Source organism: Anguilla rostrata, chromosome 13, assembly GCF_018555375.3.
Source record: "Anguilla rostrata isolate EN2019 chromosome 13, ASM1855537v3, whole genome shotgun sequence".
Lineage (NCBI taxonomy): Eukaryota > Metazoa > Chordata > Actinopteri > Anguilliformes > Anguillidae > Anguilla > Anguilla rostrata.
In genome coordinates this window covers 9,992,882-10,006,312 of record NC_057945.1, presented here as the reverse complement: position 1 = coordinate 10,006,312, position 13,431 = coordinate 9,992,882, and the positions used below count along the sequence as shown (strand labels likewise).

Sequence of the window (13,431 nt, the reverse complement as noted above, 5' to 3'; positions counted from 1 at the left end):
AGGCTTGTTTATTTGGGTCCATGTACAGTGAGTCCAATTTAGCATTCCACCCATCAGGGTTAGAGGGAAATACAAATTGTTTTTCCCTCCAGGGCTTGAGCTAGCTTCTTACGCACATGGCTTTGTTGGGGAAAAACCCCTCATCGTTTTCCTCAGATGTAGAAATGGGTTTTTCGTTGACAGTGCTTCCTCAGAGTCTTCAGAGAAATTTTGCCCCCACTTCATCAACCACTATTTTCTCTATCAAGCTTACATAATGATAATTATTGCATTTGCGAAGTTGCCTTATTTTCTGTTGGACCTGTAAGTAGCATTGTCTATAGCTATCCAGCTAGCTATGTTAGGTAGCTAAATGGCCAAAGTCAGGTACTCGGGGTGATGGGCGGGGTTGAAGAAGGAGGAGGAGACTTCTTTGATTGTAAACACAGGACCACAGCAAGGCTAAAAAAATCCTACATAGCATGTCTTTAAGATTGTTTTTTTCACTTTCCTTGTGCCCTGGGTTGCTGTCATTTGGGTAGAGGACGTATATCAGCAGGTGAATCATATCCACTGTGGCAGCAACTGCAAGGCTTACACAAGTTGAATTCAGAGATAATATTGCTTGGTGTCATTGCTGACATCTACACATCTGATATGAAATATGCTGGCTTTTGCCTAGGCTGGATCCCACACTCAAGAGATCTGTTGTAATAGGTCTTGAATAGCCCCCAAACCACACTTGCCCAGTGGCTGCATACGATAGGAGTAAGTGTGAGAATAACAGTACCGTTTCTTTTCGCAATCTCCACAGCCCTCAGTAAAATGTGGGCCTTGTGGTCTTTGAAGATTAGCAGCACTGGATGATCAGAGCAGATGGTGTGTTGAACCACATGTTCTAGAAAGCAGAGGTGGGAAGTCCAATGGACAGAAAATAAAAGGCCTGTCATGTTTTTCCTCCACCCATAAACTCCAGTTGATTTAACTAACATTTCATTATTGAACACTAATTAGTTCTACCTCCGGGCGGCATGGTGGTGCAGTGGGTGGCACTGTTACCTCACAGCAAGAATTCAGTCTCGGCTGTTCTGTGTGGAGTTTGCATGTTCTCTCCACATGGGTTTCCTCCGGGTACTCTGGCTTCCTCACACAGTCCAAAGACATGCAGGTAGGTTAATTGGAGACTCCAAATTGCCCATAGGTATGACTGTGTGAGTGAATGGTGAGTGTGCCCTGCAATAGATTGGCGGCCTGTCCAGGGTGTGTTCCTGCCTCTTACATTACATTACAGGCATTTTTAGCAGACGCTCTTATCCAGAGTGACTTACACAACTCAGTTATAAGAACTTAGTTCTTAGTTCTGGATAGTTCTACTTCCTGACTGAAGAACTGTGATGTGATTAGAAATCCAGGTAATTGAAACAAAATACAGGGGAGGACTTTTACTTTGATCCTGGATTTTCCACTTCTGCAAAGGGGTGGACCTGCTTTGGTACCTTCTAGGGGTGGAGGGAGATGCCACTATTTGTGTTTGTTTCTGTATTTGCTCAACCAAAAATGTTTTTGTATTTGTATTCAGATGAAATTGGAAGTGGGCGTGGTCAAAACAGGAAGAGTGTGAAGTTTAACCCAAAGCTATATAAAATTCCAGATTTTTTCCATTATAATCACTGGCACTGCTATTGTTTAAATATTAAAGCACTAAAGTCATGATTTTACAATGACATCAATAATAATGCAGTTTAACAACAGGTAATTTGATTTTTAAATCTGTGCTTAACAAACAATTAACTATATGTTCATATAGCCATAACAGGCTTTTATGACACTTTGGTATACAAACAGTCAAATCAAGTTTCAAACATCGACAAAATCAAAACATAGTTACTCATCCTTACTCTGAACTGCAAAGTATGTACTGCATGAACTCCGCCACCACCCCTACCTGAGGGAACACTGAAGTCAATTATAAACTGAAAAACATATTTTATAATTAAAAAAAAAGTTCCTCGTCTTCATGAAAAACTCTATGCCATGAACCCCTAATTAAATAAAAACTACAGAATGTAAGGCTAACATGTTTTGTTTTTTGTTTGTTAATTATTTTTCTCCCCTCATTGTTGTAGCCACACCTTACCAGTATGTTTGATTTGCACACGCTAGGATAAATTAAATAAAACATCAAAAAGCTTTGCTGCAATTGTGACGGTACGGGTGCTGGGACCCAGGCGCAGAGTGGAAAAAACACGAAACTCAAAGGGGAGAAAATTAACAAAGACTTTACTTACAGAAAGGCAAACACACGGAACAGAAAAGGACACGAAGGGCAAAAACACAAACTCAAAAAATCTAAATAAGGCAAACAAACAGGGAACAGAAAGGACACGAAGGGCAAAAACACAAACTCAAAAAATATCTAAATAAAACAGAAAACAAGAGGAACTCACAAACATGGGCAGGGCAGAACACAGGCAGGTAGCAGACAAGGGCAGGTCAAACAAAACACAAGTCAGAACAAACACAGGCAGGTACATACGCTTGAAACCAACAGATATCGGGAACAAACACAACTCGGGAACAAACACAAACAGGTAAAAAAAACGCAGGCAGGTATAAATGGTCTGAACATTAAGGCAACAAACACAAGCAGGCAGGAACATGTATGTCAGGTAACAAACACAAGGAACCAGCACCCGAGTCAAGGGAACAGAGAACTTAAATAGACAGGGGGTGACAAGACACAGGTGAACTCAAAAAACAATCAAACCAGAAGGAGGGGATAACAAGACACAGGTGGGAACAATGATGGGATAACGAGACAACCAATAATACAATTAACAGGGGGGGAACAGGACACAAAACAGAAGTGCCGCCATCTGGCGGCCCAACAGGGAAAACGCAGACAGGAACACCGGAACATGACAGTACCCCCCCCCAAGGGACGGCTCCTGACGTCCCAGGAGGCCGACCCGGGAGGGAGTCAACAGAGGGTGGGGGCTGGAGACAGGACTTAGGACTGGACAAGACAAGAACAGGGACAGAACACGGGAACAAGACTCTGGACCGGACTCTGACGGGGGAACAGGACTCAGACAGGAACAGGGACTGGACACAGAACTGGGGTAGGAACAGGACTGGACTGGACAGGACAAGACTCAGGGCTGGACTGGACAGGACAGGAACAAAACAAGAACAAGACTCGGGGCTGGAGGGGAACTCGGGGCTGGACGGGAACTCGGGGCTGGACGGGAACTCGGGGCTGGACGGGAACTCGGGGCTGGACGGGAACTCGGGGCTGGAAACAGGACTCAGGGCAGAAACAGGACTGGACACAGGACTCAGGGCAGAAACAGGACTGGAACGGGACGCAGGACTCGGGACTGGAACGGGACGCAGGACTCGGGACTGGAACGGGACGCAGGACTCGGGACTGGACTAGGACGGGGGAACAGGACTCGGGACTGGGCAGGACCCGGGCAACACGGGGAGACTCAGGGTTGGGCAGGACCCGGGCGACACGGGGAGACTCAGGGCTGGGCAGGACTCGGGGAAACTCAGGGCCCGCACATCGGGCGACACGGGGAAACTCAGGGCCCGCACATCGGGCGACACGGGGAAATTCAGGGCCCGCACATCGGGCGACACGGGGGAAACTCAGGGCCCGCACATCGGGCGACACGGGGGAGACTCAGGGCCCGCACATCGGGCGACACGGGGGAGACTCAGGGCCCGCACATCGGGCGACACGGGGGAGACTCAGGGCCCGCACATCGGGCGACACGGGGAAATTCAGGGCCCGCACTCCGGGCGACACGGGGAAATTCAGGGCCCGCACTCCGGGCGACACGGGGAAATTCAGGGCCCGCACTCCGGGCGACACGGGGACTCAGGAAACCAGGGGGGACTCGGACAGGGGCAAGGCAGACATACAGGACAGGACTGAGACGGGGCACGACAACACTGGACTGGGTTGGACAAGACTGAGGGGGAAACAGACTGCCAGATACTGGCACAATCGGGATACCTACAAGGACAAACACAGGGACAAGCAGGCGGGGAGGCACACGGCGACACCGACGGACACACAAAGGGACAGGCAGACAGGGAAGGCGAGGGGGGAGCCCAACAACTGACATAGGGACTGACACACAGGCAAACAAGACAAAACACACGCGGACTGGCACACTGACAGACAGGCAGACAGGCGGGCAAACACGTTGGCCGATGGGCTGACGGCTTGGGGGGCAGACAAACAGGCCAACAAACTGGCTGACACACATACGGGTAGACCAACAGACAAACAGGCGGGCAGACAATTAGACAGGGGGGCCGGGGAACACACGGACACACGGTTGGGAGGACGAACACCAAAGGGAGAATGGACACCAGGGGGAGTGACGAGGCCGGGGGAGGGACGACCACTGGGGGAGGACGGACTCCGGGGAAGAGACGATCACTGGGGGAAGGACCGACACCGGGGGAGAGACGACCACTGGGGGAGCGACGAGACCGGGGAGGGACGACCACTGGGGGGAGGACAGACTCCGGGGAAGAGGCGACCACTGGGGGAAGCGACGATACCGGGGGAGAGACGATCACTGGGGGAAGGGCGAACACTAGGGGGAGCGAGAACACTAGGGGAAGCACGAACGCCAGGGGAAGCACGAACGCCAGGGGGCAAGGTGTGGACACTAGGGGGAGCGGGAACACTAGGGAAAGAACGGACACTGGGGGCGCGAGAACACTAGGGGGAGCACGAACGCCAGGGGAGCACGAACGCCAGGGGGCAAGGTGTGGACACTAGGGAGAGCAAGAACACTAGGGGAAGAACGGACACTGGGGGGCGCGAGAACACTAGGGGGAGCACGAACGCTAGGGGGAGAACGAACGCCAGGGGGAGCACGAACGCCAGGGGGAGCACGAACGCTAGGGGGCAAGGCAGGCGGCTTAGCCTGCGGGGCGGCCAGAGCAGTCTGCGGCGGCCCCTGCGGGACAACACATGGGACCGTTGTCCTCTCCGGGGCTCTGGACGGCTCTGGAGGCCTCTCCGGAGCTCTGGACGGCTCCGGAGGCCCCCCCGGGACTCGAGGCGGCTGCGGAGGCTCCCCTGGGGCTTGAGGCGGCTCCGGAGGCCCCCCCGGGGCTTGAGGCACAAGTACAGCCCGAAACTTGGGTGTAGCAGGCGGCCTCCGCGGAAGGGTCAGAGCAGGCGAGGCCTCCGGGGCTGGAAGCTGCTCTGGGGGCCTCTCCGGGGCTCGAGGCGGCTCTGGGGGCCTCTCCGGGGCTCGAGGCGGCTCTGGGGGCCTCTCCGGGGCTCGAGGCGGCTCTGGGGGCCTCTCCGGGCTCGAGGCGGCTCTGGGGGCCTCTCCGGGGCTCGAGGCGGCTCTGGGGCCTCTCCGGGGCTCGAGGCGGCTCTGGGAGCCTCTCCGGGGCTCGAGGCGGATCTGGGAGCCTCTCCGGGGCTCGAGGCGGATCTGGGAGCCTCTCCGGGGCTCGAGGCGGATCTGGGGGCCTCTCCGGGGCTCGAGGCGGTTCTGGGGGCCCCTCCGGGACTTGAGGCAGAGCAGGCCGTGAAGGCCGCTCCGGGACTTGAGGCAGAGCAGGCCGTGAAGGCCGCTCCGGGACTTGAGGCAGAGCAGGCCGTGAAGGCCGCTCCGGGGCTTGAGGCAGAGCAGGCCGTGAAGGCCGCTCCGGGACTTGAGGCAGAGCAGGCCGTGAAGGCCGCTCCGGGACTTGAGGCAGAGCAGGCCGTGAAGGTCCCTCCGGCACTCGGGGCAGAGCAGGCCGTGAAGGTCCCTCCGGCACTCGGGGCAGAGCAGGCCGTGAAGGTCCCTCCGGCACTCGGGCAGAGCAGGCCGTGAAGGTCCCTCCGGCACTCGGGGCAGAGCAGGCCGTGAAGGTCCCTCCGGCACTCGGGGCAGAGCAGGCCGTGAAGGTCCCTCCGGCACTCGGGCAGAGCAGGCCGTGAAGGTCCCTCCGGCACTCGGGGCAGAGCAGGCCGTGAAGGTCCCTCCGGCACTCGGGGCAGAGCAGGCGCGTGAAGGTCACCTCCGGCACTCGGGGCAGAGCAGGCCGTGAAGGTCCCTCCGGCACTCGGGCAGAGCAGGCCATGAAGGTCCCTCTGGGACTTGGGGTGGAGCAGGCCGAGGGCCCTGCCATCTGGGCTGGGCAGGGGACAGGAACACAGACCACAGCTGTAGGGAACCCGGCTGGGCAGCCGGACGGGACCGGCGGGACCCCCGCGGGCCGGACCCTGGGAAGATTGCAAGCCGCGACCCCTCAAAAGGGTCAGGATCCGCCGGCTGATCAGCTGGAGGTCTGGCCGACCGGGAGGCAGCCCGACCACGGCGCCTCCGCAACCGCCCGCCCCGGGCACTGGGAGGTTGAAGCTCCCACCACCCCGATGGCATTTTAAACAAAACAAAAAAAAAAAAAAAAAAAAAAAAAAAAAAAAACCTCTGCTGGGTCCCAAACTGGCTGGTTCCTTCTGTGACGGTACGGGTGCTGGGACCCAGGCGCAGAGTGGAAAAAACACGAAACTCAAAGGGGAGAAAATTAACAAAGACTTTACTTACAGAAAGGCAAACACACGGAACAGAAAAGGACACGAAGGGCAAAAACACAAACTCAAAAAATCTAAATAAGGCAAACAAACAGGGAACAGAAAGGACACGAAGGGCAAAAACACAAACTCAAAAAATATCTAAATAAAACAGAAAACAAGAGGAACTCACAAACATGGGCAGGGCAGAACACAGGCAGGTAGCAGACAAGGGCAGGTCAAACAAAACACAAGTCAGAACAAACACAGGCAGGTACATACGCTTGAAACCAACAGATATCGGGAACAAACACAACTCGGGAACAAACACAAACAGGTAAAAAAAACGCAGGCAGGTATAAATGGTCTGAACATTAAGGCAACAAACACAAGCAGGCAGGAACATGTATGTCAGGTAACAAACACAAGGAACCAGCACCCGAGTCAAGGGAACAGAGAACTTAAATAGACAGGGGGTGACAAGACACAGGTGAACTCAAAAAAACAATCAAACCAGAAGGAGGGGATAACAAGACACAGGTGGGAACAATGATGGGATAACGAGACAACCAATAATACAATTAACAGGGGGGGAACAGGACACAAAACAGAAGTGCCGCCATCTGGCGGCCCAACAGGGAAAACGCAGACAGGAACACCGGAACATGACAGCAATCATCTCTTATGGGAAAATGTATCGATGCATATTACAGAAACACTGAGAAAAGCGCAAAAATGTGCATGATAAAACACAAACTGAAAATGGAATAAGAAGTAGTTAAAGAAATACAAGGTGCAATATTTTTTTATGCAAATTTATTTGGTCATAACAAATGCAGCACATTCTTTCCTCCCTTCTCTTTGGAGAGACTCTTTTTCTCATTCAGTTTCAGTTTCAGAGAAAACCTGAACCAAAGACGATTGCAGTGGATGTATTTCGTGTGATTATATTTGCGAAGTAAGTTTCGACAGCGCTTGATTGTGAAACTCGTATCAAAGTGCTGCTTATTCAGTTGCTGAACAGCGTGCTGGAGTAGAAGGCGCGCACCTGAGTACAAACACCTGTTGTGTATTTTCGGGAAGGGGGGGGGGGGGGGGTTGTGTTGTTAAGAAAATGGCTCGAACTACCTGTATTTCTTGACTGAGTCGATTTTTTAAAGCGCAGTTAGTTTAGTCCCAAATATTTAGGAAAGTCGTTGAAGGAGGAGCATTTACGGCGTTGGAGTAATTTTAATTATAAATTCTGCCATCAGAGTCTACAATGCCCATTGTTTAAAAACAAAAGAGCTCTTAACAGTTTTTTTCTGCCAACATATTTTAATTCATTGTATATTTATTGTTTTATATGTGCGACAGCTTTTTATTTATTAGCATAACTGATTTATTTAGGATTTGTCAAGGTCTGGCGTGCCGTACATGGTTCATTTAGTAATTTTACTGCACTGTTTGTTTTTGATTGAATATATGTCGGTGAAATGATCTGTGTTGTACATTTTAAGGTGCCACAACTGTGAAATAGTTAATTATTCTATTCTATTGCTACTCTTTTTACGTCCACGAGGTGACACCACCGAACAAAAACTGATTCTGTGAAGTCAAATTCGCTTCATATACTTGTACAGGTACGCACAGTCAACGGCGCTAAAACAGCGTTAATTTGTTCACTGAAATGACCTAGGCTACTGTACGTGTAACGTGTCCTTCCTTTGTCATTTCGGCTGGTTATTTTTTTGTATGGTTAAAGTTTATTTACGACATAATAAAGGGCCGGTCAGCAGGTTCTACATTCAAAATAGAGAATAAAATATTTGTTGAATGTGTACGAAATTGTTAAATTAAATACCGAGGAGATACAACTTTTTCAGGTTTCACGCGAACTCTGTGATACGCTACGGGTTCACACCTTGCTAGCCTTTTAGGGATATGGAGATATTTCATTCTGTAGGCTAGGTACTATACTTTCTGGTTTCGATGTTGTAATGGAACATTAGCGTATAATATGCACATATGCAAATCCGTCTTAGGGTGAGGCTCCTGTTGAGGACCTATGACTCAAAGCACAAACAATTGTGTTAAAACAATACAGCTCTATAATTGGCGAGCTTTCCTTATGAACGGCCACATACCTGTCTTTTCTTGTCAGCAGATACTGCGATACATTTATAGGTTTATCATCACGAAATAAACAATTAATTCACTAATATATAAACTACCACATTTAATGCTTACATTTGCCTTGTTTTACATGGGTTAATTAATCAATGCTCCACCAATACCTGTGGGGGGTTCACCAAAATAATACAGTGTGAACTCACACATTTGTGTCAAACACATTTCCTCACTGAGTAAAACACAGTCGAGGAATTCAAGTGATTATGGCTCGAAAGCATAGTTACTACTTTCCCGCTGTGCGCTGGCTACAAGGACATTATCCCTCTCTCTATGGAAACCACTAGTAGGGGGCTTAATAATACCCACAACAAACCTTTACAGCAAATTTTCCTTTGTAAAAACACAAAAGGAAAAAAAGTGAAAATATCTTTGCATTCCTCATTTAGGTTCTGTCACACGGCTGATACTTCCCATCAGCTGAGACTGAGTTTTCCATTAGGTGATTGGCTATTATTTATACGGGGCTTGGTTGCGCCGAGGAGCTGGAAAATATGCTGGCTTGTCGAAAACGGTACAGCGGCCAAATAGAAAGGCCAAAGTACAGACTTCTCAGCGGAGGGAACGGGCTGCGGTTCGTGTGTCTGTGTGTGCGTGGCTTCTGCTGCAGTGCCCGGGGGCTTATCTGACTGGAGAGGATATAAAGGGGGAGAGCGGCGAGTTGCAGCACTAATAGCTGCCGGGCGCTGAGAGCTTACGCACAATGAAGCAGTCCACCAGCTTGAAGGTTCGGCTGCCCACGCTAGTGGTGGGGGTGGAGGTGGTCATGCTCTTCCTGTACGCCGTCTTCGTCACGTACGACGACAACGCCGACGCCAAGATGCAGACCAACGCGACGAAGCCCATGGACAACGCGCTCTACCAGGACTACCACTTCTTCGCCGACGTGCAGGTGATGATCTTCGTGGGCTTCGGCTGCCTGCTGGCCTTCCTGCGGCTGTACGGCTTCAGCGGGATGGTCTTCAACTTCCTGACGGCCACCTTCGCCATCCAGTGGGCCATCCTGGTGCAGGGCTACTTCCAGTTCTTCTCGGACGGCAAGATCCGCCTGGGCGTGATAAACCTGCTGAACGCCGAGTTCGCCTGCGCGGTGGTGCTCATCTCCTTCGGCGCGGTGCTGGGCAAGACCAGCCCGGTGCAGCTGCTGGTCATGGCCCTGCTGGAGGTGCCGGTGTTCTCCGTCACCGAGTGGGCGGTGCTCAAGTACATCAAGATCAACGACGCCGGGGGCTCCATCCTCATCCACCTCTTCGCCTGCTACTTCGGGCTGGCCGTCACCTTCGTGCTGTTCCGCCCCAGCCTGAACGACGGCCACGCCAAGGACATCACCTCCTACCAGTCGGACATCCTCTCGCTGATGGGCACCCTGTTCCTCTGGGTGTTCTGGCCGTCCTTCAACTCGGCGCTCACCCTGAAGGGGGACGACCAGCACCGGGCCGTCCTGCACACCTTCATCGGGCTCAGCTCGTCCACTCTCACCGCCTTCGCCCTCTCCGCCATGCTCAACAAGAGGGGCAAGCTCACCCTGGCCGACATCCAGAACGTCACGCTGGCCGGCGGGGTGACCGTGGGCGCCTCGGTGGACATGATGATCTCGCCGGCGGCGGCGTTCGCGCTGGGCGTGATGGGCTGCGTCGCCTGCATGCTCGGCTACAAGTACCTCACGCCCTTCCTGGCCCGGCGCTTCCGCATCCAGGACCAGTGCGGCATCCACAACCTGCACGGGCTAACGGGCCTCATCTCCTGCCTGGCTGGGATCTGCGCCATCCTCCTGGCCACGGAGGAGACCTACGGCCCCAGCCTGTACCAGACCTTCGCCTACCGCGCGCCCCCCGAGGGGGACCCCCGACTGCTGGAGCTCCAGGCGCTCATCCCGGGCCTCAAGCCGGGCCTGGGCCGGAGCGCCAAGCAGCAGGCCGTCTACCAGGTGGCGGCCATTTTCTCCACCATCTCGCTGGCGGTGCTGGGCGGCATCGTCACGGGGTTCGTGCTGAAGCTGCCCTTCCTGGCCTCTCCGTCCGACGAATGGTGCTACGACGACGAGGTCTTCTTCGAAGTGCCTTCTGACTTTGACACCGCGGACATGCCCAAAGTTCTCATCGACAATCAGGAGAGCAAGGTTTGAGGCACCGCACGATCCTGCCCGAATTTCAGGACGTCACAGTGTCACCCGTGTGAAGGACAATCACTATGAAAATGGCTCATAAACCAAGGTTACCATCTTAAGCTTCTGTGTCTATGCAAGTAGACACAGCTGCAATCTCGGGTGCAACATACATGATAATTATAATGGTGAGAATATTAACCCATACTTTCATATACATACTTTAATTTGGTGATTATTTATTTATTTATTGAACTTATCATATTCTAACTATGTTTTATGACTATTTATAAACATAAATATTTGATATTTCCATGATTTATTAACAAGAACATGTGGCAGGAATAACATAAAGCCATGTCCAAACGAATCCAGTGACACACGCAGGCTTTCTTTGGTTTGTGGCACATTGTGTACATAAAATGTGTGAAGCGTACTGGGGAGTTAGCTTCATTAAGCCCGGGGCTACACTCTGGATCAGTAATGCTCTTCACCGCCGAACAGTAGAAGGGTAAACACATGGTACATCCTTTTTATAACCAAAAACTTGAGGTAAAGCTTGAAAATGTATTAAGCATAAATCGTGCTGAAGTTCATTGTATACGCGCACAATCCTGGCAAGATTCATTTTTTAAATCTTTATTACTCTAATAATAACCAAACACCATGTTGCTGCATTATACCTAGCATAGACATGCGCGCACACACACACATACACACACATGCAGAGAGAGAGAGAGAGAGAGAGAGAGAGCTCACAATAGATTTAAAAAGTAGAAGTAGTATTGTGTATTACAGCATCACGTGGAAAGCTTCAGTTATGATGTATAGTTGGAGGAATTTGAAGACCAAACACAATGGCCAGTATAATGGGATTAGGTCCTTTATAACTCCAGAAATTTCTCCTGCTGGATTATATACTGTTTGAATTTTCCTTTTATATTGAAGTGGTTTTACTTTTTTGTTCTTTACCAGACCAAAAGACTGCCAAACCCCCTGGTGCCCTGGGAATTACATACATGTTAGTTGTATGTTCGTACTTGTGTATGTTATTTTTTATTCAGTGTTGTAATTGCAAAGTCATATGTATATAAAATGAATATGCAAATGTGCCAATATGTAAATGCAGACACATTTTCTGGTACTGCTTTTTAAGGTCTTGCTCAATGGACAAAATAAAACAAGTTCCAAATTTTAATTCATTCATTGTGTGTGTGTGTGTGTGTGTCTGCAATTAAATGAGGAGGGCCCAGAAGCTGTGTGCGGGGTTGTGGGTGTCTGCACAAAACCAAGCACAGGTTATACAGATATGCATTGTAAGGGATGTGGGGACACAGACAGGTATTGTCATTATCAACCCATTAATTCTGAGATGAGTATTTATAAATACATTTCCCCTTCTGCAACCTTGCCCTGTTTGTCTGCTACTGGGTTATTTGATGGTTCATCTTAATCCTAAATCAGGTAAACCAAAGGTCTACTTGGCTCACCATCAAAAGATCCACATGTGAGCACCTTGATTTTTGAAAATCAAACAGGAGCAGCAAAAATACTAGGGGGTATGGCATTTCCCCCTATAGGTCCAATCACAATACAGGGGGGAAATCTCAGAAAAAAGCCCTGTGTGGGGTTGTAGTGATTCAGTGATTTATTGCCTCGTTCGGTCCTCGGTGTACACTTTTTCGTAAACCCACGATTAGCCTACGTGCTCTTAGGTATAGTTCGTCACAATTTCCAAAATGAATGGCCACTGGAGGCAACAGACTGTTGTTTGTTTTTAAAATAAATTATGTTGCGGCCAACGGTCTCGTGTCCTTTAACAGATTAATGTAAGGGAATTATTTGGAAGCGCTCATGATGCCTAGGGGCTGGTGACTGGGTAGAGCAGTTTATGTTGTCACCTTCGAAAACAGTTGTGTAGTCTACAGCTCTCACTTATTTCAATACTTTCGTCTAGCTTGCTCGATAAGCAGACGGCATGTTGCTCGTTGGTTACAAAGCTAGGTTTTCTCATTTAATTGGGCCTCGAGCTACCGGGGAACAAGCGGGGGTTGATTTATCCGTGTTGGTGATTGGCCTGCCCAGTAGGCTATAATTCCAGTGCATTTACATTAAAAAGTTGCAACTGACAGTTTAAAGATAATGTCCATGTCCATATCAAAAACTATTTGAATGTTATATTAGTTATAATCAGAGTTTCCCTTTAGCAACCCCATCAGTGGACATATTATGTTCGAAAGAGCGACAAAGTGTAGCCCACCTTACCTGACACCACGAAGGCTAATCGAGGTTCTGAGTAAAAGTAGTCAGAGCTGCTACAGTATAGCCAGTCCCATGAGACCAGGCTTTATTTAATCCGCGAAGAGGCCGGAGTCAGAGCCAGTGCACGTGCCAGCTGGGCGCCCGACACTAAATCCTACAAAGAGCGCTCAACTGCATCGATCAGCGCTGCAAGAAATATTCAAGTGCGCTGCTATAATAAATTGTGCAACCGGTACTTCTATTTGTTTTTTTTTTTTTTTGTTCTCGTGAGTAGTATGAAGTGTGTTAAAGGGATAGTTAACTTTACCGGCAGGGTATAAATATAAAACGGATGTTCATGTTTATAATTGTGAATAAATACTATCCAATTAATGCG

General features: G+C 50.2%; 1 protein-coding gene across 1 annotated transcript; it reads left to right on the top strand.

The window, feature by feature from the left end:
* The first annotated feature begins 9,376 nt into the window (after positions 1–9,376).
* rh50 (Rh50-like protein) lies at positions 9,377–12,070 on the top strand. The gene has a single exon (XM_064306300.1). It carries the CDS (start codon positions 9,393–9,395, stop codon positions 10,812–10,814), a length of 1,422 nt encoding a protein of 473 aa, XP_064162370.1. The 5' UTR covers positions 9,377–9,392; the 3' UTR covers positions 10,815–12,070.
* Positions 12,071–13,431: the final 1,361 nt, after the last annotated feature.